A 22,804-nucleotide genomic window follows, 5' to 3' on the forward strand; every position below is an offset into this window, starting at 1 on the left:
TGCTGCAGCTTAATTTCAATGAAAGTCACGTTTGCAATCCTATCATGTGAAACAATGCACTGGAACTCTGTCAGGGTGGAATAGTCCATTATTATTAACCAGTCTGTGGGTGATTAATGACACTTGTTTCTACCATTATGAGAAAACCTCTATAATATATGTATAGAAATACATTATTGGTCTATTAGGAATTATTATTGGGCTCTAGAGAGTAATTCACATTTTTTTGTCAACAATGTGGCCTCATTAACCTGGGCACGGTGGCCAGGCACTGTTCGGATGCTGGACATATTTTGCAGTAGACGAACGTGCACAGGTAATCTACTTAACCTACTTGTTGAAGTTATTTGTTTGACCATCAGATGAAAACTTCATGACTGGTTGTGATCAAGACACGTTTAAAAAGTAATACATTTGTACAGTTAAATTACGTCTTTATTTGGTCCATTTAAAAAATATAGAGACCCGCGAATGTCAAGGTATGATTCACATTCTGGATGGCTCTTTTAAGGGAATGTACTGATGTATGCTAATACCCTCATGTAAATCCTGACCTTGAATGCAAACACAAACAAAACTTTTGGGACTGATTTATGATTTATTTGAACGGGGAAATGTACCACACCTAAACTGGAGCATTTAATGTGTTGAACCATCATAATTATATTGAATTAATCCACCTTACATCGATTAAGGTTCAAACTGTTATGGCCCCCCTAAACTGGGTCTGTGCCCCACCTTGGCCACTCCATTCAAAATGTTCTGGACACGCCACTGGTTGGGGGGCCTCGAGCTGAGAATCTTTTTTTTTTTAAATGCCCAGCTCATGAGGCCTCTTGATGATGTGATGTGAGATCTGAGGCAATTGCCTCTTCCACCACCGATTATTAAAATAACCCAACACAAATTTGGATTAATTCTAATCTTAATTAAAGTGCAGCTATTGGATCTCTATCTATCTCTGGACATTGATGGGGGGTTGGTTTCTGATAGTATAATGTATTACAAAACAGAGATAACAGTCATGTGATAAGAGTGAGTTAGTTATCACGCACATCTTACAATCTAAGGTACATCCCAAAGGGCATCCAAATGGCACTATATACCTATTGACCCTGGTCAAAAATAGTGGACTATATAGGGAATAGGCTTCCATTTGGGACTCAGAGTTATTCCCAATTAAAGTCCTTACCTACATTGTTTGGCACAGAACGTCTTAATGATGTCATTACCTTGATGTAAACTGCTTTTCAGGTTGAGAAGACATTGGTCTCTGTTGTGACCAGGTAAAGAGGTCTTGGAAGGTCAATATGTCATATTTTGGCTGCTATGTGGTCAGATTACAACCACCTAAAGACGTCCTTTTCCAGTTGCGTAAAATATGTTGACAAAACATCTTTAAACAACCAGTTTACAACCTGACCATGACATAAAATAAGTCATAATGAAGTCATTGCAACTTTTCCAACCCCTGCTGTGGCTAGATGTAAATACTAAGTATAAGAAAACGCTGTCCACCACGGAGGATGGACCAACGATCGATCATTTTCAACTGATCAACTTCAAGTAGTGCACTATATAGGGAATAGGTTTCCATTTGGGATGCAACCCATATCTCACAGCCTGACGTGCAGTCAATGGACGAATAAGGTCTGGACAGTCCTCATCCACACTGTAATCCTAATGTAAACCACCATGTTGGTTCCTTACTTGGCAGACTGTGGCCCTTTTCCCTGCATAAGTTTTATATTACATCAATTCCGAGAAGACAGCAATACATTTTGGACTTTGCAATAACAGTTTTTTGGAGTCAATAAGATATGATTGCGTAACACACTACTAATGTGCACGTGCACACACACACACACACACACACGTGCACACACACACACACACACACACACACACACACACACACACACACAGGCCAGTGCTGCAGTGCCTGAAGTGGTATAATTACTCACTTTCAACACAATTAAAATGAAGTAATCTCAATCTCTGTGCAACGCCTTGTCAATTCACTTTCATAATCTGATTTATCCGCCTACTCACAAACAGCACGCTGACCTTTGACTGATGCTGCACTTGGACCACAGCACTTAATGCTAATATCAAACAATACTCAAAAAGGCTAGTTGTATAACTCTGAAAAACAATGACGAGTTCAAAGTGACTAATGAAGAGTAAAGAGTGAAGTGATTAATAGACACATGCAGGCAAGCGGGCTGGCAGGCAGACACAAAGGGACAGACAGACCAGTAGACAGACAGACAGATAGACACCAACAGACAGACAGATTTTCCCTGCCCGCACCTCCTACCCCATACCATAGTCCTACCTGGTGCCAGATCGATAAGTCTCTCACTCAGGTAATAGTCGTTAGGGTTGAGGTAGGGAAGCTGCTGCATGTACACTTTGGGAATGAGGTAGAGCACCTCAGCCACTTGACCGTCCTCAATGATGGACATGCGCTTGACTGAGTTTCTATGTTTGATGCGGGTGAGGCGGTCCACTGTGTGGCTACGGTTGGAGCTACACAGCTTGCCCAGGCTGTTGAGGGTGGGCATGTTGCCCGGTTCCCCCTCAGCCTTCCCACAGAGCAGGGTACAACACTCTAAATACAACTCAGCCAGAATCCTAGGATGGCTCTCAGCTCTACCAGGACACTTCAATCCTCCAGCGCAGAGAACTTCGACAGAAACGTGGGGACAGCCCTCTAAAATCTCAGAGCTGTGAACATGTCAGACATCCACCATCACGGGTCATTTAAAGATCCAAAGAGAGAGCGTGATGCAGATTTCCAAAGGAATCTCCTCCTGTAGATCTCCTTCAAGTGGACATCCCAGACCTCCAGAGCAGAGGTGACTCTTCACGAATGGAACCTGTATCACAGGCTTCAGGGTCGAGGTCAAGACAGCAAACAGCATGCAAAGAGCACAGGGCACTGACCACATAGCATAGCCTAAAGGTATACAGCAGAACAGTGTAGGGGTAAAGAGGCTTACACTGTGTCTTCAACCCAGCGAGATCAGCCAGCTTCTTCCCCCTCTCCATTAAGCAGCTTAGGGCTGACGTAGACTCCATGATTATCTTCAGGGTGGGGTTAGGTGGCCTGGGTACACTGTAAAGGGGTTGCCGTGAATTTGACAATAATTTATACCTACTGTAATCTACAATACAGTACAATACAGTAAGATGGACTGTATTATACTGTACAAAAGTAAATGCTACGGTACTCGTAGTGAATTAACAAATGAACTGATTCAATTCATTGACGGGAGATGGGGTTTGTGTTTCACAGTATTTTACTGTAATAACATTGGATTGGTGCAAGCAGGTTGGCTCCTACACTGTAAAACAAATCTAGTTGTTTTTACAGTAATTTACTCTTATTGTAATCTTTGGTACCGTTTTTTTGCGGTAACTTATAGTTAACTGCGCTGTTAAAACATTTCTGTAATTTTACGCTACACTACCGGCTACTGGTTACCGTGAAAATACGGTAACTATACAATATGTTAGTGTGTTTTTACTGCTAAATTAAGATGTTTTTGCTGCTGAGTGCTAATTAATTGGGACTATATATCACATTTGAACTCACAAGCTATTGGTTGGTAACTACTTGAATGTCCTGCTGCGCCACCAGGTCAGTGACAATACAATAGAAAAATACACGGTTTTGAATGACCCTTTCCCCTCTATCTGAGATACCTACTGCAGCCTCTTCCTCCACCTAAAACACCCGGTCTGCCAGTCACATAATGTTAAAGGTCCCCAAAGCACACACATCCCTGGGTCGCTCCTCTTTTCAGTTCAGCTACTGGAACGAGCTGCAAAAAACACTCAAAGTGGAATGTTTTATCTCTTTCTCTTCATTCAAGACTCAATGCCAGCAGCATACCACCCTGCATACCACTGCTGGCTTGCTTCTGAAGCTAAGCAGGGTTTGTCCTGGTCAGTCCCTGGATGGGAGACCAGATGCTGCTGGAAGTGGTGTTGGAGGGCCAGTAGGAGGCACTCTTTCCTCTGGTCTAAAAAATATCCCAATGCCCCAGGGCAGTGATTGGGGACACTGCCCTGTGTGGGGTGCCGTCTTTCGGATGGGACGTTAAACGGGTGTCCTGACTCTCTGAGGTCATTAAAGATCCCATGGCACTTATCGTAAGAGTAGGGGTGTTAACCCCGGTGTCCTGGCTAAATTCCCAATCTGGCCCTCAAACCATCATGGTCACCTAATAATCCCCAGTTTACAATTGGCTCATTCATCCCCCTCCTCTCCCCTGTAACTATTCCCCAGGTCGTTACTGCAAATGAGAACGTGTTCTCAGTCAACTTACCTGGTAAAATAAATGTAAAAAAATAAAATAAAGGACACTCTTACTGACAGTTGTGGCTGCTTCACGTGATGTAGTGTTGTCTCTACCTTCTTGCCCTTTGTGCTGTTGTCTGTGCTCAATAATGTTTGTACCATGTGTTGTGCTGCTACCATGTTGTGCAGCTGCCATGTTGTGTTGCTACCATGTTGTTGTCATGTTGTGTTGCTACCATGCTGTGTTGTTATGTGTTGCTGCCATGCTATGTTGTTGTCTTAGGTCTCTCTTCATGTAGTGTTGTGGTGTCTCTCTTGTCGTTATGTGTGTTTTGTCCTATATATATATATTTTTTTTTAATCCTAGCCCCCGTCCCGACCTTTTGGGAGGTCTTGTAAATAAGAATTTGTTCTTTAACTGACTTGCCTAGTTAAATGAAGGTTAAATAAATAAAATCTAATAAAAAATCCCTCCCCTTTTCTTCCATGCCAGCTGAAGACCTAGCTAGCCAGGAACTAGCTAACACCAGACACAGACAAAAGGGGTGTAACGCTCGTCGTTGGAATGAGGAGGACCAATACGCAGCGTGGTAAGTGTCCATATTCAATTTAATCACTGAACACAAAGAATACAAAAATAACAACGTGAAAGATTGTAACGTCCTGACCAGAGTTCTTATGTGTTTTGCTTGTTTAGTGTTGGTCAGGACGTGAGCTGGGTGGGAATTCTATGTTGTGTGTCTAGTTCGTCTGTTTCTATGTTCAGCCTAATATGGTTCTCAATCAGAGACAGCTGTCAATCGTTGTCCCTGATTGAGAATCATATATAGGTGGCTTGTTTTGTGTTGGGGATTGTGGGTGGTTGTTTCCTGTCTCTGTGTTTGTGTTCTGCACCAGCTAGGACTGTGACGGTATGTTCTTTTGTTATTTTGTATAGTGTTTTTGTTTTGTCTAATTAAATTCATTATGTCAAATTACCACGCTGCACATTGGTCCTCTGATCCTTCTCGCCTCTCCTCGTCTGAGGAGGAGGACGAAGTAGACTGCCGTTACAAAGATACAAAACGAAAACGAAACAGACCCGTATGGTGAAGACACAGAAAACAACCAGACACAAAACACAAAGGAAAACAGGCTACCTAAATATGGCTCCCAATTAGAGACAACGACTGACACCTGCCTCTGATTGAGAACCATCCTAGGCCAAACGCATAGAAACAGACAACCTAGACAGACAACATAGAATGCCCACTCACATCACACCCTGACCAAACAAAACATAGAAACATACAAAGCAATCTATGGTCAGGGCGTGACAAGGGGAGACATAAGTATCTATGGCATAGATGAATAGTGTAAACCTTTTATTATACAATATATATTCAATAATATGTGGACACCCCTTCAAATTAGTGGATTCGGCTATTTCAGCCACACACGTTGCTGACAGGTGTATCAAAATCGAGCACGCAGCCATGCAATCTCCATAGACAAACCATTGGCAGTAGAATGGCCTTACTGAAGAGCTGTGACTTTCAACTTGGCACCGTCATAGGATGCCACCTTTCCAACAAGTCAGTTCATCAAATTTCTGCCCTGCAAGAGCTGCCCCAGTCAACTCTAAGTGCTGTTATTGTGAAGTGGAAACTTCTAGGAGCAACAACGGCCCAACCGCGAAGTGGTAGGCCACACAAGCTCACAGAACGGGACTGCCGAGTGCTGAAGCCCTTAGCTCGTAAAAATTGTCTGTCCTTGGTTGCAATACTCATTACCGAGTTCCAAACTGCTTCTGGAAGCAACGTCAGCACAAGAACTTTTCGTCGGGAGCTTCATGAAATGGGTTTCCATGGCCGAGAAGCTGCATACAATCCTAAAATCACCATTCGCAATGCCAAGCGTCGGCTGGAGTGGTGTAAAGCTCGCTGTCATTGGAGACTGGAGCAGTGGAAACACATTCTCTGGAGTGAAGAATCACGCTTCACCATCTGACAGTCCAATGTACGAATCTGTGTTTGGCAGATGCCAGGAGAACGCTAACTGCCCTAATGCATAGTTCCAACTGTAAAGTTTGGAGGAATAATGGTCTGGGGTGTTTTTTTATGGTTCGGGCTAGGCCCCTTAGCTCCAGTAAAGAGAAATCTTAATACTACAGCATACAATGGCATTTCAGATGATTCTGTGGTTCCAACTTTGCGGCAACAGTTTGGGGAAGGCCCTTTCTTGTTTCAGCATGACAATAACCCCATGCAGAAAGCGAGGTCCATACAGAAATGGTTTGCTGATATCAACCCCATCGAACATATCTGGGATGAATTGTAATGCAAACTGCGAGCCAGGCCTAATCGCCGAACATCAGTGCCAACCTCAGTAATGATCTTGTAGCTGAATTGAAGCAAGGACATACTTTTGGCCATCTAGTGTATTTGCTGACACCCTGCAGTCAGATTCTGGCACTAGCAGAGTAGCTATCTAGCTATATACTGTAAACCACACCCTTCCAAAAACACGCCTTCCGATATTGATTACAAGGCGCTACTTATTTAAATTAGGTAAGAGAATATTATGTTACTATTGGTGTATTAAAATGAGAGTTAGGGTGATGCCACCCTATCCCCTTAATAATCCCGCCTTCTAAATCTAAGTGTTTTACATGGGGAGGGGACCAGAAACTTTATGATCACACTTTATCAATGTACAAGCAACAGTAATTTTTCATACTTTGGTCATCATACTTTGATCTGGTTTCATTCAAACACAGTATCATCCAATTTCATGAAAAACACGATTTTGACTGGTCATGACCTTTAACCTCCCCATTCCCGCAACGTTCAGGCCCTATCATACCTAGGCCCTACCTAGATTCCTTTTGCCAAATTCAAGGCCCGGCCTTGCCCGAAATCAGAAATATCTTCCTCCATTAGCAAATCCATTAGCTGCTCCTCTCTGTCTGTCACTCACACCCTGCTCATGGTGTCTCTGAGTCTGTGAGTGTCTATAGCAATGGTTCCGTTTGGGCTGCTATGCTCAATGAAGAGACATGAGAGAGCAGTTAGCTGTTAGCTACTTTTCCTCACTCCAAACCCAAAACGCATAATTTTTTACAGTACAATTCAAAATACAGCAATCTTTTCACCTCCCACAACATTTTCCCACAATGCACCATAATTTACAGTGTTCTGCAGTAAAAGGTTTCACACCCTTTTACTGTTGATAATACACAAATGTACCATATAAATTACAGTTTTCCTTTACAATGTATGTCATTGTCAACCTCGATGGCTCTTATACCTGATGGGTGCTCTGGGACAGCGATGTTAAAAAGAGAAAGCGACTGGTCGACTGCCACTGGTCGCAATAATTCACTGGGAACAGATCGCTTCAACAAGATTAGTAATTGCATCATGCTTTTGTTGTGATTTTTCTCTCATACGTAGATTTTTTGTTATAGTTTCAGATTTTATCCATAACTCATCAATGGCTGACTCTGTTGTTCACAGTCACATCGGTCCAGTTAAGGTTGTGGAATTGTGAGGTCTACAATATTAGAACAGAACTGAATCCTATTTCCAATGCCCATCTTGTCTATTACACTTTAGAGTAGATGCCATTAAACAAATCATTATTGTCTGTTTAGTAAGCACTCATAAGCACTACATAAATGGGTAACAAGTCATCAATAACCATTTGTCATACTCTATAAAGGATTAATAAATGTGGCATAACTGTGACATAACCACCAGTGTCAAATGTGACATAACCCACTATGTTAAATATGACATGAACCAGTGACATAAGCACCGCTTAATAAAGGCTTTATGAATCCTATTACGTTGATGCTTCACAAAGCATCTATAACCTTGTCATGTCATACTCTAAAAATGTTCTAGGATCTCCCGAGTGGCGCGTCAGGAGTTCACCTAGGGGTCGTGATTGGGGCTGTACCAAATGATTGATGTATTAGAATAATTGATTATTCTTATGTTGTATTAATAGAATGGGAGGGGTTATAAGTGAAATAATCTGTCTGTAAACAATTGTTGGAAAAATGACTTGTGTCATGCACAAAGTAGATGTCCTAACCAACTTCCAAAAATGATAGTTTGTTAACGAGAAATTTGTGGAGTGGTTGAAAAACGAGTTTTAATGACTCCAACCTAAGTGTACGTAAACTTCCGACTTCAACTGTACATATGGTGCATAGACGCACATGGAGTGGTGTGGGTGTGAATACCTAAGTATAGTTATATAGCAAAATAATGAATACCCCAACCAGTTCTGTGAGCTGAGTTTTTAGATCTATAACGTTATGTAGGGGTTCTGTCCACCAACGCGCATCGATCTACAGGTAGTGAGCACTGACGGGAGGAGCCATTGAACGATTTGAGAGGGTAACAGCCCCCCGGACACAGATTTCCTCGATATGAAAGATATGTGTACCTCTCGGGCTGCTGCGCTGTGGTTGTTGCTGCGATGTGGATGTGAATAACTAAAGATTTATAACATTATATAGGGATTATGTATGGAGATAGGAAAGAATAGAGAATTATTCCCGAATATGCTGTTAAATAGAACAACAAGTATAAACATCTAAACCCCTGTATGAATAAAACAGTAGTCTAAAGGAGGAATTGGTGAAGAAAAGTATCTTATAGGTTACTAGAGATGATAAAGTAACAATGGATAAAAATAATAATAATAATAATAATAATACACAAGTTGTATAATTCTCTATTCTTTCCTTGTACACGTAGATGTACGTAAGTGGCGTAAAAAGTATTCTGAGAAATGTTCAGAGTGGTCCCTTTATTTGATAAAGATAAGGTTAAAGCATTGCACGGGGCATTGCACGGGATAAAAAAAAAATGTTTTTAAATCCACTTTGACATCATGGGGTATTGTGCGTAGGCCAATTACAAATGTAAATGGCCAATGACAAAAAATCGCAATTTAGTACATTTTAAATTCAGGCTGTAACACAACCAAATGTGGAAAAATTCAATGGGTGTGAATACTTTCTGAAGGCTCTGTATACCACCCACTAAGCATTTGACATCAGGTGACGTCTTTTGGATGTGTTTTTTTGGTCCTCCATGTTTCTTTGGTCTTTTTTTGGTGCGGTCCGGACCTGCCTTGATGTAAAACGTCCATGGACGTTGATTAATGGTCCAGTCCGGGCCACACCAAATCTGAAACGATCATAGACATCTATGTTTCAAAAGTTTGTAGAGCATAGTACAGCACAGTACAGTAAAGAAAAGTAGAGTATGGTACAGAATGGGACAGTACAATACAGTAGAGTACACAGTAGAGTAAATAAAGAAGTAAATTAGTGTTCTTTATTATACCCTACTTTACTACAATGTACTCTACTGAACTAAACTGTACTGTACTCTATTCTACTATATTAAACTATACTGTACTCTACTGTTCTGTACTGTACTGAATTAAACTCTACTGTATTGTACTGTACTCTACTGTATTTATTATCCCTAATAAATATAAATATAAATACTGAATTAAACTGTACTGTACTGACCTCTACTAAATGAAACTCTACTGTTATGAATGAAACTATACTGTACTGTACTCTAATGAATTAAACTCTTCTGTACCGTACTGTACTGTAATGTATTGTCCTGTAGCATACCATACCGTACCGTATTATACTGTACCGTACTCGTCTTTGTCAAAGACTCCTGTCACCCAAATCATAGACTGTTCTTTCTGCTACCGCACGGAAAGCGGTACCGGAGCGCCAAGTCTAGGTCCAAAAGGCTCCGTAACAGCTTCTACTCCCAAGCCATAAGACTGCTGGACAATTAGTCAAATGGCCACCTGGACTATTTACATTGACATCCCCCCTTTGTTTTTACACTGCTGCTACTCGCTGTTTATTATCTATGCAAGGTCACTTTACCCCTACCTACATGTACAAATTACCTCAACTAACTTGTACCCCGCACATTGACAGTACCGGTACCCCCTGTATATAGCTTTGTAATTATAATTTTATTGTGTTACTTTTTATTTGATACTTTAGTTCATTTAGTAAATATTTTCTGAACTTTATCTCATGAACTGCATTATTGATTAAGGGATGTAAGTAAGCATTTCACGGTAAGGTAACCTGTTATATTCAGCGCATGTGACAAATATAATTTTATTTGATCGATGGGAGCAATAATAAATACTTTGTTGCAATCTTCAGTAGGCTCCTCGTCCCTAAGAGGCATGAAAAAGTATTATTGCGATATAATGCTTACTTAATTGAGAATGTATACCAGTTAAAATTCAGCCACGTAATCAATGGCCAGAAAATATGTATTTTCAATGTCTGGAAAATACATTTTTTTCAACCTCTGGAAAATAAATGTTTTTGACATCAGTATAAGACGTCTTTTCAACGTCCGTATAAGATGTATTTTCGACGTCCGGGAAAGACGGCTTCTAACCTTTCATTCAGCATCTGAAATGCACATGATGTCAATGTCTGCAAAAGACGTCTAAAAGCTATAGTATGCTACAGTATTGCCATCGCTATTATTGATATTACCAGCTAGCCAGCCACATTAGTTATTTGTTTTCACAGTCTTTGATTATTCATTATTGTTGGTTTATTTTGCTTGCCTCATATGAACCATGCTGATCTCACAAGCTTACAGATCAGGATGGTTCGTATGAAGCTATTATTTTGCTACAGGTAGCCTAGCGGTTAGAGCGTTGGGTCAGTAATTGAAAAATTGCTGGTTCAAATACCCGAGCCAACAAGGTGAAAAATATGTTGAGGTGCCCATGAGCAAGGCACCTAACCCTAATTTGCTCCAGGCGTGCCATCCTACTACCCCTCACCCTGTAAAACAACACATTTCACTGTACCTATCCACTGTATGTGACAATAAAACATATTATCTTAGTATTTACCGCCATGGAACAGCTCATGATCTCTCCTGATGAAGAACTGTTCCCGTACACCCCGTTGCAGCATTTGGCCGGACCAAGCCAGCAGTTCCAACCATCTACCGGCTCCCCCACTGAACAGAACTGACGGCAAGATCCGCACTGCAACAGAAACCAGGAGCCAACAAGATCTCCACGCTCCACCCGAAAACGCCATGCATCACCGGCCTCTCCCAAGTGTCACCGCCGGGGACACCAGGCCCAGATCATCCTCACCCTATCCGCTGACTCCGTGAATCCCCTACGTCTCCCGAGTGATGCTCAGCCAGCTCCACTAGATCCTCTCGATGGCCATAAGACACATCTTGCTCTACCCGCTGGCCATTCAAATCCCTGTCATCAAACTCCTGTTGCTCTACCCGTCGGCCACTCAACCAACCTGCTCTGCCAGATCCTATCGGCAGAGCTGTAGGTCCCCGGTCTCGCCTGAAGTGTGGCGCATGGCCGGAAGGTCCACCACACTAGCTAGCTTTGCTGACACATCTTACCACTCCCGAGAGTGGGCCGCCGCCTGCAGAGGCAGCAGGTCCAGGCCACTAGCCATCCCAGAGTGGACGGTGGTCTGCCTCCAGGGTCTGAAATTAATAACACCCGCCAAGCGCCAAATGCGGGTAGATTTTAAATCTACCCGTAAATCTCAGAAGGCTATCCACCACACTGGCGGGTAAATGTTTGTACCAAAATAGTCATGTAATAAAATCTGGCATGATGGCTCGAGGAAATTACTCCTGTTTGCCAGCCTACCACAGACCGTCTCTCGTGCTCCTAGTTTCGCGGCACTGATTACCATTGCTCACTTGCCATGGGTCTGCTGCTAGCTACCGTTCATTAAATAGCTGTTATGTGGCGACATTTACCTGGAGTAAGCCAACCTTTGAAACGAAAACCCACCGATGAAAAGGAGGACGAATCACTATTTTTTTTTTAAATACGTTTTGTGAGAAATAAAGGTTTGGAGATAAAGAAGTTTCAAGAGGCTGTGTACAGTATGATGCGGAGGCTATGGTAATAAGTTGTTCTGTGTGTCACCAGTATGCTAAAGATAAAAGCAGAAGCAACTAATTTGTCATCGGAAATAAAACGATGAAGCTGGAGAACATTCGTGACCATGAACACAGCAAGTGTCACATTGCCTGCGTGTCTGTGTCCCGGCAGACCAAGGATTTCTTTTACAATAATTCTGTACAAATGACAAAGTATTTCCTCATTTACCGAGGCAAATCTACTGTGGCAATTTACCATTCACATTTTATGAATGGAAAACTCATGTTGGTGGTCTATGGTAATTTTTAATCAAGAGGGGAAAATAAAATATCCCTGAACTGTCCATATCTAAAATGTGTAAATAAATCAAGCCAATCATGATTGACTAAATATGTGTTAATTAATTTGCAGTCTCATCAAGTTATGTCAAATGACACATTATATTCTAATTATGTTGAAATTCAATATTAAATGTTTGATAGAAATATAATCAAGTTATTACAGTAAGTAGGCTTTTTTAAATAAATTAACAGCCTTGCGATTTTCAATGTTTCCATGTTGAAATTTAATGAGGGCGGGAATAGAGAAACTAGATGCAGCTGTTTGGTATCATAATCACTTCACACAGTAACGAGAAATCAACTGATCTGCTGGTTTATTCTTGTGGATTTTTGGTTTCAAGCAAGTTTGTGTTAACACATAGGTGCATGCAGTGGCGACTCGTCATTCAGGGCAGGTGGGGCAGAGTGTCACGTTCGCTGGAATAATTATCGGACCAAGCTGCAGCGCGATATGGTTTCCACATATTATTTATTAGAAACGCACAAAACAACAAAGAAAGAACGAAACAAACAGCAAACCGTAACTAAGAGGTGTAACATACACTAACTCAAAACAATATCCCATAAAACACAGGTGGAAAAAATGCTACTTAAATATGATCCCAAATTAGAGACAACGATAGCCAGCTACCTCTAATTGGGAATCATACCGAACACCAACATAGAAAAACTAAACTAGAACCGCACATAGAAAATAATAACTAGAAAACCCCCCAGTCACGCCCTGACCTACTATACCATAGAAAAACAAAGGCTCTATGGTCAGGGCGTGACAAAGAGACTCACCTGTTTTGAGCCCCACATTTGTCCTTGTTTTTGAAAGAAAAGAAGAATGTTTGTCCAATAAAATAACATCAAATTGATCAGAAATACAGTATTTTAAATTACAATTGTAGCTGGAAATGGCAGATTTTTCCTGGAATATCTATATAGGCGTACAGAGGCTCTTTATCAGCAACCATCACTCCTGTGTTCCAATGGCATGTTGTGTTAGCTAATCCAAGTTTATCATTGTAAAAGGATAATTGATCATTAGAAAACCCTTTTTGCAATTATGTTAGCACAGCTGAAAACTGTTGTCCTGATTAAAGAAGCAATAAAACTGGCCTTTTTTAGACTAGTTGAGTATCTGGAGCATCAGCATTTGTTGGTTTGATTACAGGCTCAAAATGGCCAGAAACAATGGAATTTCTTCTGAAACTCGTCAGTCTATTCTTGTTCTGAGACATGAAGGCTACTCCATGCAAGAAATTGCCAAGAAACTGAAGATCTGGTACAACGCTGTGTACTACTCCATTCACAGAACAGCGCAAACTGGCTCTAAGCAGAATAGAAAGAGGAGTGGAAGGCCCTGGTGCACAACTGAGCAACAGGACAAGTACATTAGAGTGTCTAGTTTGAGAAACAGACGCCTCACAAGTCCTCACCTGACAGCTTCATTAAATAGTACCCGCAAAACACCAGTCTCAACGTCAACAGTGAAGAGGCGACTCCGGGATGCCAAGATTTACATGATAAAATCGCCATTGGGTGCATGTAGTCTTCCGTTAGTAGTGTTTTAAGAAATCCAGCGCTTCCCTCCAGCACAGTGCTAAATTCTGCCTGTTGGTTGAAATGGGACCTTGATGTATTTAGCTGTTGTATAAACAAAGGTTTAAACAATCAGGGAAACCTTTGCATGTCGTCATAACCATTGTTGCACCATCCTATATTTTTTTTTGGGGGGGGGGGGGGTTGAATTGACAAAGTTATGGATCTATAATCTATGTATCGCCTCATCTAGCTTTGTAAAGTCTCAATTTAATATGATTTATAAAGCCTTTACTAAGCAGTGCTTATGTCACCCTTTAAAAAACACTGGTTTATGTCATAAGTTACAGTGGGTTATGTCACATTTGACATTGCCTGTTATGTCACATGGTTATGCTACATTTATGAATCCTTTATAGAGCATGGCATACGGTTAGAGATTATGTGTGACCCATTTATGTCTTGCTTATGAAGCCTTTATGAATGGTTTATGAAGCCATCATAAGTTACACTTTGTTTAAAGCGGGACTGTATAAACAGTAAAGCCCAATATTAGTCGACCATATCTTTCCGTTATTGTGATCTAAACTACTCAAGTTATAATATGCTCTAAATGTGCAATTTAGCAGAAGCTTTCATCCAAACACTGAGTGCATACATTTTCATTATGTATGTGATCCCTGAGGAAATTGAACGCACAACCTTGGTGATGCTAGCGCAATGCTTTTACTAACTTGGGCACACAGGACCACATTGATCCAAGTCACATTTACATTGATTTCAACAACTTGATTCCAAATAAAACACATTTGCTGCCTCTACTTCTTCAAGACCATGAGCACCACACACACACACACACACACACACACACACACACACACACACACACACACACACACACACACACACACACACACACACACACACACACACACACACACACACACACACACACACACACACACACACACACACACACACACACACACACACACACACACACACACACACACGTAGTCTATATCCCCTAATCCTGTGGCTCAGACTGTGTAGAGAGTCCTGGATTGGTCTTGTAATCTTGAAGCCATCTTATGTTGGAGGGGAATTTGTTTTCGCTAAGATTCCCAAAAATGATTTATAATAAAAGGATTTGCGTGAGAATTCGTGAATTAAAGACGATACCTTCCGTCTCCTTGATTAAGGGGTGGATTTTCCATCCTATGCCAAATTTAGAGAGTCAACCAATTCTCCTGGTGAGAGGTTATATGTGGGATGAACAGGCAGAGAAAGTTAACTGTTTTCATACCAATATGCATTGGGAAAAACCTACAGAGAAATTAACACGCTCATAGGGAATGTTGATAAACAATGATTGAATATAAGATGAGCCATAAGCTTTTTGGTCTGTAAGGGGAACATATTTATTGACGCGCTACTGCTACCTGAACAAACTGAACACCGTCACTGCAGGCTTTAATGCTCAAATCAGTTTAGATCTTTAAATCCGTTTTGGAATACTGACTGTCCAAACAGCAATTTACAAATGACCAAATCAGATTTGTGTTTATTCAGATAGCGGTCATTTCCTGACATGGCTACGCTAGTTGTCATAGTAACGATGGGTGTGTACGCAGTGGTGTAGGCTGATTGGTTCTCGTGCTTCCTATTACTTATAATTTATGTAGCAAGCTAAGGTGACAACCATGCCTGTCATGGACATTTCCCAGTTACTTTGAATGTTCAAGTGTAAGAACAATTTTAAAGCCTCAAAGGATAAGATGATCCAACTCAAAACAAGTCCTTTACAGCTAGCCACCACAGTCAACTAGCTAGCTAGCTGTTTAAGCTTCTAGCACATTCACTAATTTGTTTGTAAACAATGAACCAGCTAGTTATCTACCACATGTTCTTGTCAAACTGTCAACAGAGTAGCTAGCAAGGAACAAGATATGCCAAATAAAAGTCTAAAAACCACTTGAGGGCAAATAAATCAGATTTGACTGTTCAGACACAAGTCTATATGGTCAGCAATCAGATTTGTATCTGATTTCAAACCACCTACGAAGGTGGTTTGAAATGTGGCTTGTAATATCCGATTCCATGTGCAATTTTCGCTGTTCAGACTGCAGTGTGAACAAGACTTTAAGGTCACAAACACCCCTTTCATATAAACCAATATCTTATTTTTTTACTAACATCTCTCTTACAGGAATATACTGTCCACAAAACAGAAACTGTACAATACACATTGCACGCATATACTGTACCTTACACTACCCACTCTAAAGCTTTTGAAAATCATGATACAAGCGAGGATGATGACAGAGCAGAAACAGACTCGAGAGGAGAACTAGGGCTTGGCCTCTATTTCTAATGAAATGCATTGCTCCTTTGTCCCAGCATTTCCACGGACACAGGAGGATTGCCATAGCTCTAGGCTGAGCCTGACCATGCTACTACTGACATCAATGTTTTATTCATCTGTCTATTTTTCACCCACAAATCTAGCCTACATCACTTCCTCATCCATCCGATGTACTGTACAGTAAAAGAGTCCAATAAAATGAATGCAAAAGCATATAGCATGATAAAGAATAAGGCGAAGGACACGCGCACACACACATGCACACACACACACATGCACACACACACACACGCGGGCTGATGACAGAGGCTGGGTCTGTTAGAGGATAGGCTGGTGTGTTCTGCTGCAGTGGGGCACAGCCCTGCTCCTCTATTCATGTGTCTATCTTTGGGTGCAGCTAACTACATGTAAACACCCTTGCTCCCACCGCACACACCGACACAAATAAATACACACCTCAAGACACACTCGCACAAACACACCATGATTAGACAGAAAATACGGTATCCCTTTGTCTTCCTAGACATCTGGATCACTGAGAGAAATGAATCTCATACATCCTCAGTCACTGGCCTGTTCCTTCCAACCCTCCTCCAGGCTGTACAGGACAAACCCCCCCTCTCTCTTACCGTCCAGTCCGAAGCAGGAGCCGATTTTCTGGGCGTAGTTGCAGAGCCCACCATCATAGGGAGGCTGCTTGTGCTGCTGCACCGTACTCCTCTCTCCCATCTCTTCTACACACTCACACACACACGGTCCCGTCCCGGCACTGTTTCACTTCTTCCTTCCCCTTCTCCTCAATAATGCAGTCTTTTGCACGGACACACACACACACACACAGAGGCACACACACACCAAGAGTCACACACAAGGCCAAATGCACGTGCACACACACACACATGCAGACAGAAAAGTGCTGAGGCGGCGGGTCTTCATGCTGCTGAGTGTGAGCAGAAAACCCTGTCCTGTTGTCAGACTAAGGAGAAGCCAGGGGATTAGGTTACTGCTGTGGTGCGACGCGTTCCCATTCAAAACCGACTCTGAGTCAGACAGATTCTGCTGCAGTGCAACAGGTAGGGAGAGCTTGCTGGTCCTTCCCAGAGGAAGGGTGGGGCTTTGGACAGGAGGAAGAGGAGTGCAGGACTGGGGCTTTAAGGATGGGAAGGGAGACAAGAAGACATCCCTGACTATTCTATTGCCTACCAGGGAAACATCTCCATAGGCTTATAGTCGGGGTGTTGTGGGTTCTGCAGCAAACCCTGAAAGATATTTATAAAAAACGATTTTATACGATTACATGTCTGTGTTTATTTTCAGCAAACTTAACATAAATATTTCTATGAACATAACAAGATTCAACAACTGAGACATAAACTGAACAAGTACCACAGACATGTGACTAACAGAAATGTAATAATGTGTCCCTGAACAAAGGGGTGGGTCAAAAGAGACACACATAAAGACACAGATACAGACAGAGTCAGACTCACAGCCAATTACTCCCAGGGTTTCTCTGGAATAGCTGACTCTGTATTGAAGGAGCTATTTGATCACCACATCCCTGATGTGTCTGGGTGCATACAGGCTGTAATGTCCTGGTATTGGGATTCGATGCAGCTTAGAGCTCTCAAGTTAGTCTCCAGTGGTATGCAGATGTGATTAGCATCGCTTAAAGCCTGTTCAGTGTTCAACCAGCCAATCTTTATCAGTGAACTTAATTATGTGAGAAATGAAATAACAGAAATATAGTTGTTGCATAAGTATTGAGCTCCTATAGTCAAAACATGCTAGATACATCTTTGACATCGATTACAGCTGTGAGTTTTCTTTATGTCTATAAGAGCTTTGCACACCTGGATATGGGAGACAAAGGAAGGGTTAGTCATAAAAAAAAGTCATGTCAACATGCATAGTGAGTCTATGTAATTTGTGTTTTGTTAAGACAAATTTTACTCCTGAACTAATTTAGGTTTGCCTTAACAAAGGGGCTGAATACTTATGCAATGATTATATTTAGTTAAGTATTTTGTGTAGATTATTGACAAATGACAATTAAATACATTTTTATCCCATTTTGTAACACAAGAAATTGTGAAGAACTCCAAGGGGTCTGAATACTTTAGCAAGGGGCTTTACATACAGTGCCTTGGGAAAGTATTCAGACCCATTGACTTTTTCCATATTTTGTTACGTTACAGCCTTAAATCTAAAATGGATGAAATACATTTAAAAATCCTCAGCAAACTACACACAATACCCCATAATGACAAAGAAAAAACAGTTTTTTTTAGAACAGCCATTTTGAGTCGGTTGAAAATGCCCTAGATAGAGAGACATACGATATTATACACCTTATAATAAGTGATTATAAAGGCTCATAGAGCACATGCTTGTAACTAAAGCATTCCACCTGCAGGCTTTAGACTCTGACATATTTGAATTGAAATGTATCAGTGGTTACTTTAACCTGGAAAATATGGGGTAACGCTTTCTATGAAGCACATTGACATGACTGTCCAAGAGAATCTAAATACGTCGGATCAGGTTTGCAATAATAACTTCAATCAGAACCCCTCTCACCCCAAAGAGTATGGGGGGGCGAGAACTAGTGGGGATTAACAACTCACGTCCTGTTGTAAATCAAGAGGAGAAAATTCAGGTCTCCCTCTTCAAATTCACCAAAGGAATGTGCTTTGTCTCAACATACATTTTTCCTTCTGAAACTCTAACACGTTCAAAAGCAACTACTGGAACAATGTTTCTAAACTAGAACGTGGGGATTGATCAGAGGTGATCTATAGAAAACTAATGTAATTTTGTTTGTTATTTTGTGATGTCATTAAAAATGTTATGAAGGAAATACTGTAACATGGAAAGTATACCCACTACATGTACAAAGTTCCATACTATGCGTTGTGCATGTAATATGGAAAATTATGAAAGTGTTTTTGTTAATATATATTATATTAGAAAGAATAAGTAGTAGGCTGTATGATGAATATAAACAAAAGAGCTGAGAATACATTGTGCCTTCCAGCACATATTAAATGCATGTTATAAATAATTTACTTCTTTGTTCCAGAATTTCTGCAATCAAGCTGACTGCAGTGATACAGTTCCACAAGGAACATGGTGTGGCTCAAAGGAAGAAGAGGTGTGGTGGTTATCTCGCCAGCAAACGGGTGCTGTCCTACGAGGACATTCAGCGAATCATCCACTATGTCAATAACTTCACACATGTCTGCACGATGCCGCTCCCAGGACGGATCCCTGGATTTAAAAGGGCAGGCATCCGGGTGCTACCGACATTTGAGACCAAGTTCTCTGTGTGGCGGAAGAAAAACTTTGATGAGTGATCATGGTAAGTGTGTTCCTAAATCTTGCAGATTTTTTATATTAACCGTTTGTCAGCTCAAGGCAGTAGACCAGCGGCAAAGACACACGAATCAGATCCAAAGAGACTGTTTAATTGTTTATTTCACTTTTGTATATTATCTTCCCTTGCTTTGGCAATGTTAACATATGTTTCCCATGCCAATAAAGCCCCTTGAATTGAACTGTATCGGATCCAAAGAGACTGTCAGTCCTTACTGGTGACGTGTGTGTTGAGTCTCCCCCTGGGAGAGAGCTGCAACCGGTACACAACCTCCCCTACCCTCTCCAGGACACTGCAGGACCCCACCCAGTGGCTGTCCATATTGGGGCATCTGAATTTCTTTCTCGGGGGCTGTAAACCCAGACCAGCTCCCCAGCCACAAAGTGTCTTCCCCGGGTGTGCACGCCATAGTTCCTCTTCTGCCTCACACCTGCATTCACCAGCTGCTCTCTGGCAAAGGTGTGGGCTATCTCCAGGCGGTCCTGGAGTCTCCGGGCATACTCCGGTCCCAGGGGAACAGGAGGGCTATCCAGGGGGCGACCGAACACAGGTCTCTCATGGCCCTCTCTCCGCTCACAGTGGCGGCACCCGTCTGCAGTGCAGGGCCAACGGGACATGGCATCAGTGTTGGAGTGGCATGCCCCTGCCCTGTGCCCCACTGTGAAGTTGTATAACCAGTGTGCAACCTGCCCCTCTGGCTCTTTGAAAGACATGAGCCACTGGAGAGCAGAGTGGTCAGTCCTTACAGTAAAGGGAAGGCCACCCAGTTAGTACTTGAAGTGTTTGACGGAAGCCACAACAGCCAGGAGCTCCCGCCGGGTGACACTGTAGCGGTGCTCATGTTTGTTGAATGTTTTGCTGAAGTATGCCACCACTCTCTCCCCCTCTGGCCCAGCACCCCACCCATGCCCACATTGCTTGTGTCCAGGATAAAAGGCAAGGTGAGGCCGGGGGGGGGGGGGGTTAGGGTTAGGGTTAGTACAGGGGCCTTGTACAGGGGTTAGGGCAAGTACAGGGGCCTTGATCAGGGCATGTTTGACTGTGTTGAAGGCCTCCTCGCACTCCACTGTCCAAGTGAAGGCCTTGACCTTTGGCGGCAGGCGGTTCAGGGGAGCAGCGACATTTGAGAAGCCCCATACAAACCTCCTGTAGTACGAGGACAGGCCCAGGAAGCTCTTCAGCTGACGCTGGTTGGTGGGGGTGGGAACAGGACCTTGAACTGCCAGTGTCCTCTGTTAGTGGAGAACGCCGTTTTGGCTCTGGGGCACCTGACAGTAGCCACTGCAGAGGTCTAGTGAGGAGAACCAGGAGGACCCCCTAACCAGGTCCAGTGACTCATCGATATATGGTATGGGGTATGAGTCCTTCCTGGTTACCTCATTCAGCTGCCTGTAGTCTGCACAGAACCTCAGCTTGCCATCCTTCTTAGGAACCATGACGAGTGGTACCGCCCAGGGGCTGTCTAAGGGCTCGATGAAGTCTGCCCGATTCATCTCCAACACAGCCTTGTCTGTCGCCTCCTGGTGTGCCAGCGGGATATGGCGGGGACGCATCTTGATGGGCCGAGCATCACCTGTTTCGATCTCATGCTGCACCAGATGAGTGTGACCCACCTCTTCCTCACTCAGCGCAAAGCTGTCTCTGAATTCAACTGCCACAACCGTTCCTGCTGCTCAGGGTCAAGACCAACACAGTTCCTCCCCCATATCTCCCTCACTGCAGACAGTGTCCTCTCCTCTCCCATCTGGGGAAGCTGGGCTGGGGGGGCGCGGCCAAGGCTCACGGAGGAATGTGTCATGGTGGTAGCTGGGGGAATGTAATACACAGCCCTAGGTTATAGAGGGGCTGGGGAAAAGTCACACACAGATGTGGGAGAGGGGTCAGACATGAGTACTTTACTTAGGACAGCTGATCAGCCAATCAAGTGATTGTCCGGGAGGTGAGTTTATCATCTCTTCCTCGTGTTGAGATTCAAAGTTCAAACGTGCAGCTGCAGCTTGACACTTTTCTGGTCTGGTAAGTCTTTACTCATAATTTATACAGTTTGTTTGAAAGGGGCGGTTCCGTCAGGCTGACACGCTCTCTGAACTCACTCGGGGGCGTGACTTGTCACTTGTACAAAGTTATGTATAACAATTCTCTTATAGTTTCTCAAATCACATCCGTACCTTAATATTCGGGATCGGTGTCCCGTCCATGGGACGGTTAAGCTAACGTAGGCTAATGTGATTAGCATGAGGTTGTAAGTAACAAGAGAAGTTCCCAGGACATAGACATATCTGATATTGAGCAAATCCAAGATGGTAGCCAATCAGTCTGTCCGTTTGTATTTTGTGATCCTTGAGATCAGAGTTTTAAGAGTTTTTATGTTTTAATGACCCTGATCCTGTTTACAGAAGTAAATACTTTTGATGTGAAGGTGAATGATGTATATAACAACTATTTTTTTTAGATCTCAGTCTCTATTTTGCGGAATTTATTTGTACAAAGATATTGGATTTTTTCTACACCTTTCTGGAGCTGGAACTCGCCAAGTCAGGCATGATACACTAGCACAGGATGCCGTGCGGTGAAACACCGCTCCCCATTCATTTCAATGGAAGGAAAGCGGAGAGGGCGGGGTCCTTTGGGTGGTGCGAAGGTGGCGACCGCTGGGCGATGACCAATCATATCGAGTGGTTCCCATGACAAATTTGACGCTATGCAACCCAAGACTGGAGACTTTCTTCAGCAAAGATGGTGGACAAAAATACTAGGATGGAAGCAAATGTCAGTGATTATAACGAATCATGCAAAAACATTTACAGTTGACAGGAATATGTTAGTTAATGTAGAGACAAACGATTCTGCATATATTTTAATCATAAGGTTAATTGATTGAAAATCATGATTAGCTAGCTAGCTGACTAGCTAACATAAGCCAGATAGCTGGCTAGCTTTAT

General features: G+C 42.5%; 1 protein-coding gene and 1 long non-coding RNA gene across 14 annotated transcripts in view; one reads left to right on the top strand and one right to left on the bottom strand.

Annotated features, from left to right (window-relative positions):
- LOC129836016 (actin-binding LIM protein 1-like) overlaps nucleotides 1-17,544 on the bottom strand; it is a 137,714-nt gene extending 120,170 nt beyond the window's left edge. For 7 of the 13 annotated variants that reach the window (XM_055901750.1, XM_055901739.1, XM_055901735.1 and 4 more), the window contains exon 1: nucleotides 17,116-17,544. In XM_055901750.1, coding sequence (XP_055757725.1) covers nucleotides 17,116-17,215 — 100 coding nt within the window. In that variant the 5' untranslated portion in view covers nucleotides 17,216-17,544. The remainder of the gene's footprint in view (nucleotides 1-17,115) is intronic. The other 6 variants (XM_055901749.1, XM_055901748.1, XM_055901751.1 and 3 more) reach the window with 1 other exon arrangement.
- Nucleotides 1-20,698, top strand: part of LOC129836018 (uncharacterized) — a 60,378-nt gene extending 39,680 nt beyond the window's left edge. The window contains exons 3-4 of the long non-coding RNA XR_008756595.1: nucleotides 4,803-4,899; nucleotides 19,569-20,698. This is a non-coding gene — a long non-coding RNA (uncharacterized LOC129836018). The remainder of the gene's footprint in view (nucleotides 1-4,802; nucleotides 4,900-19,568) is intronic.
- Nucleotides 20,699-22,804: the final 2,106 nt, after the last annotated feature.

Source organism: Salvelinus fontinalis, chromosome 37 (assembly GCF_029448725.1).
Source record: "Salvelinus fontinalis isolate EN_2023a chromosome 37, ASM2944872v1, whole genome shotgun sequence".
Classification (NCBI taxonomy): domain Eukaryota; kingdom Metazoa; phylum Chordata; class Actinopteri; order Salmoniformes; family Salmonidae; genus Salvelinus; species Salvelinus fontinalis.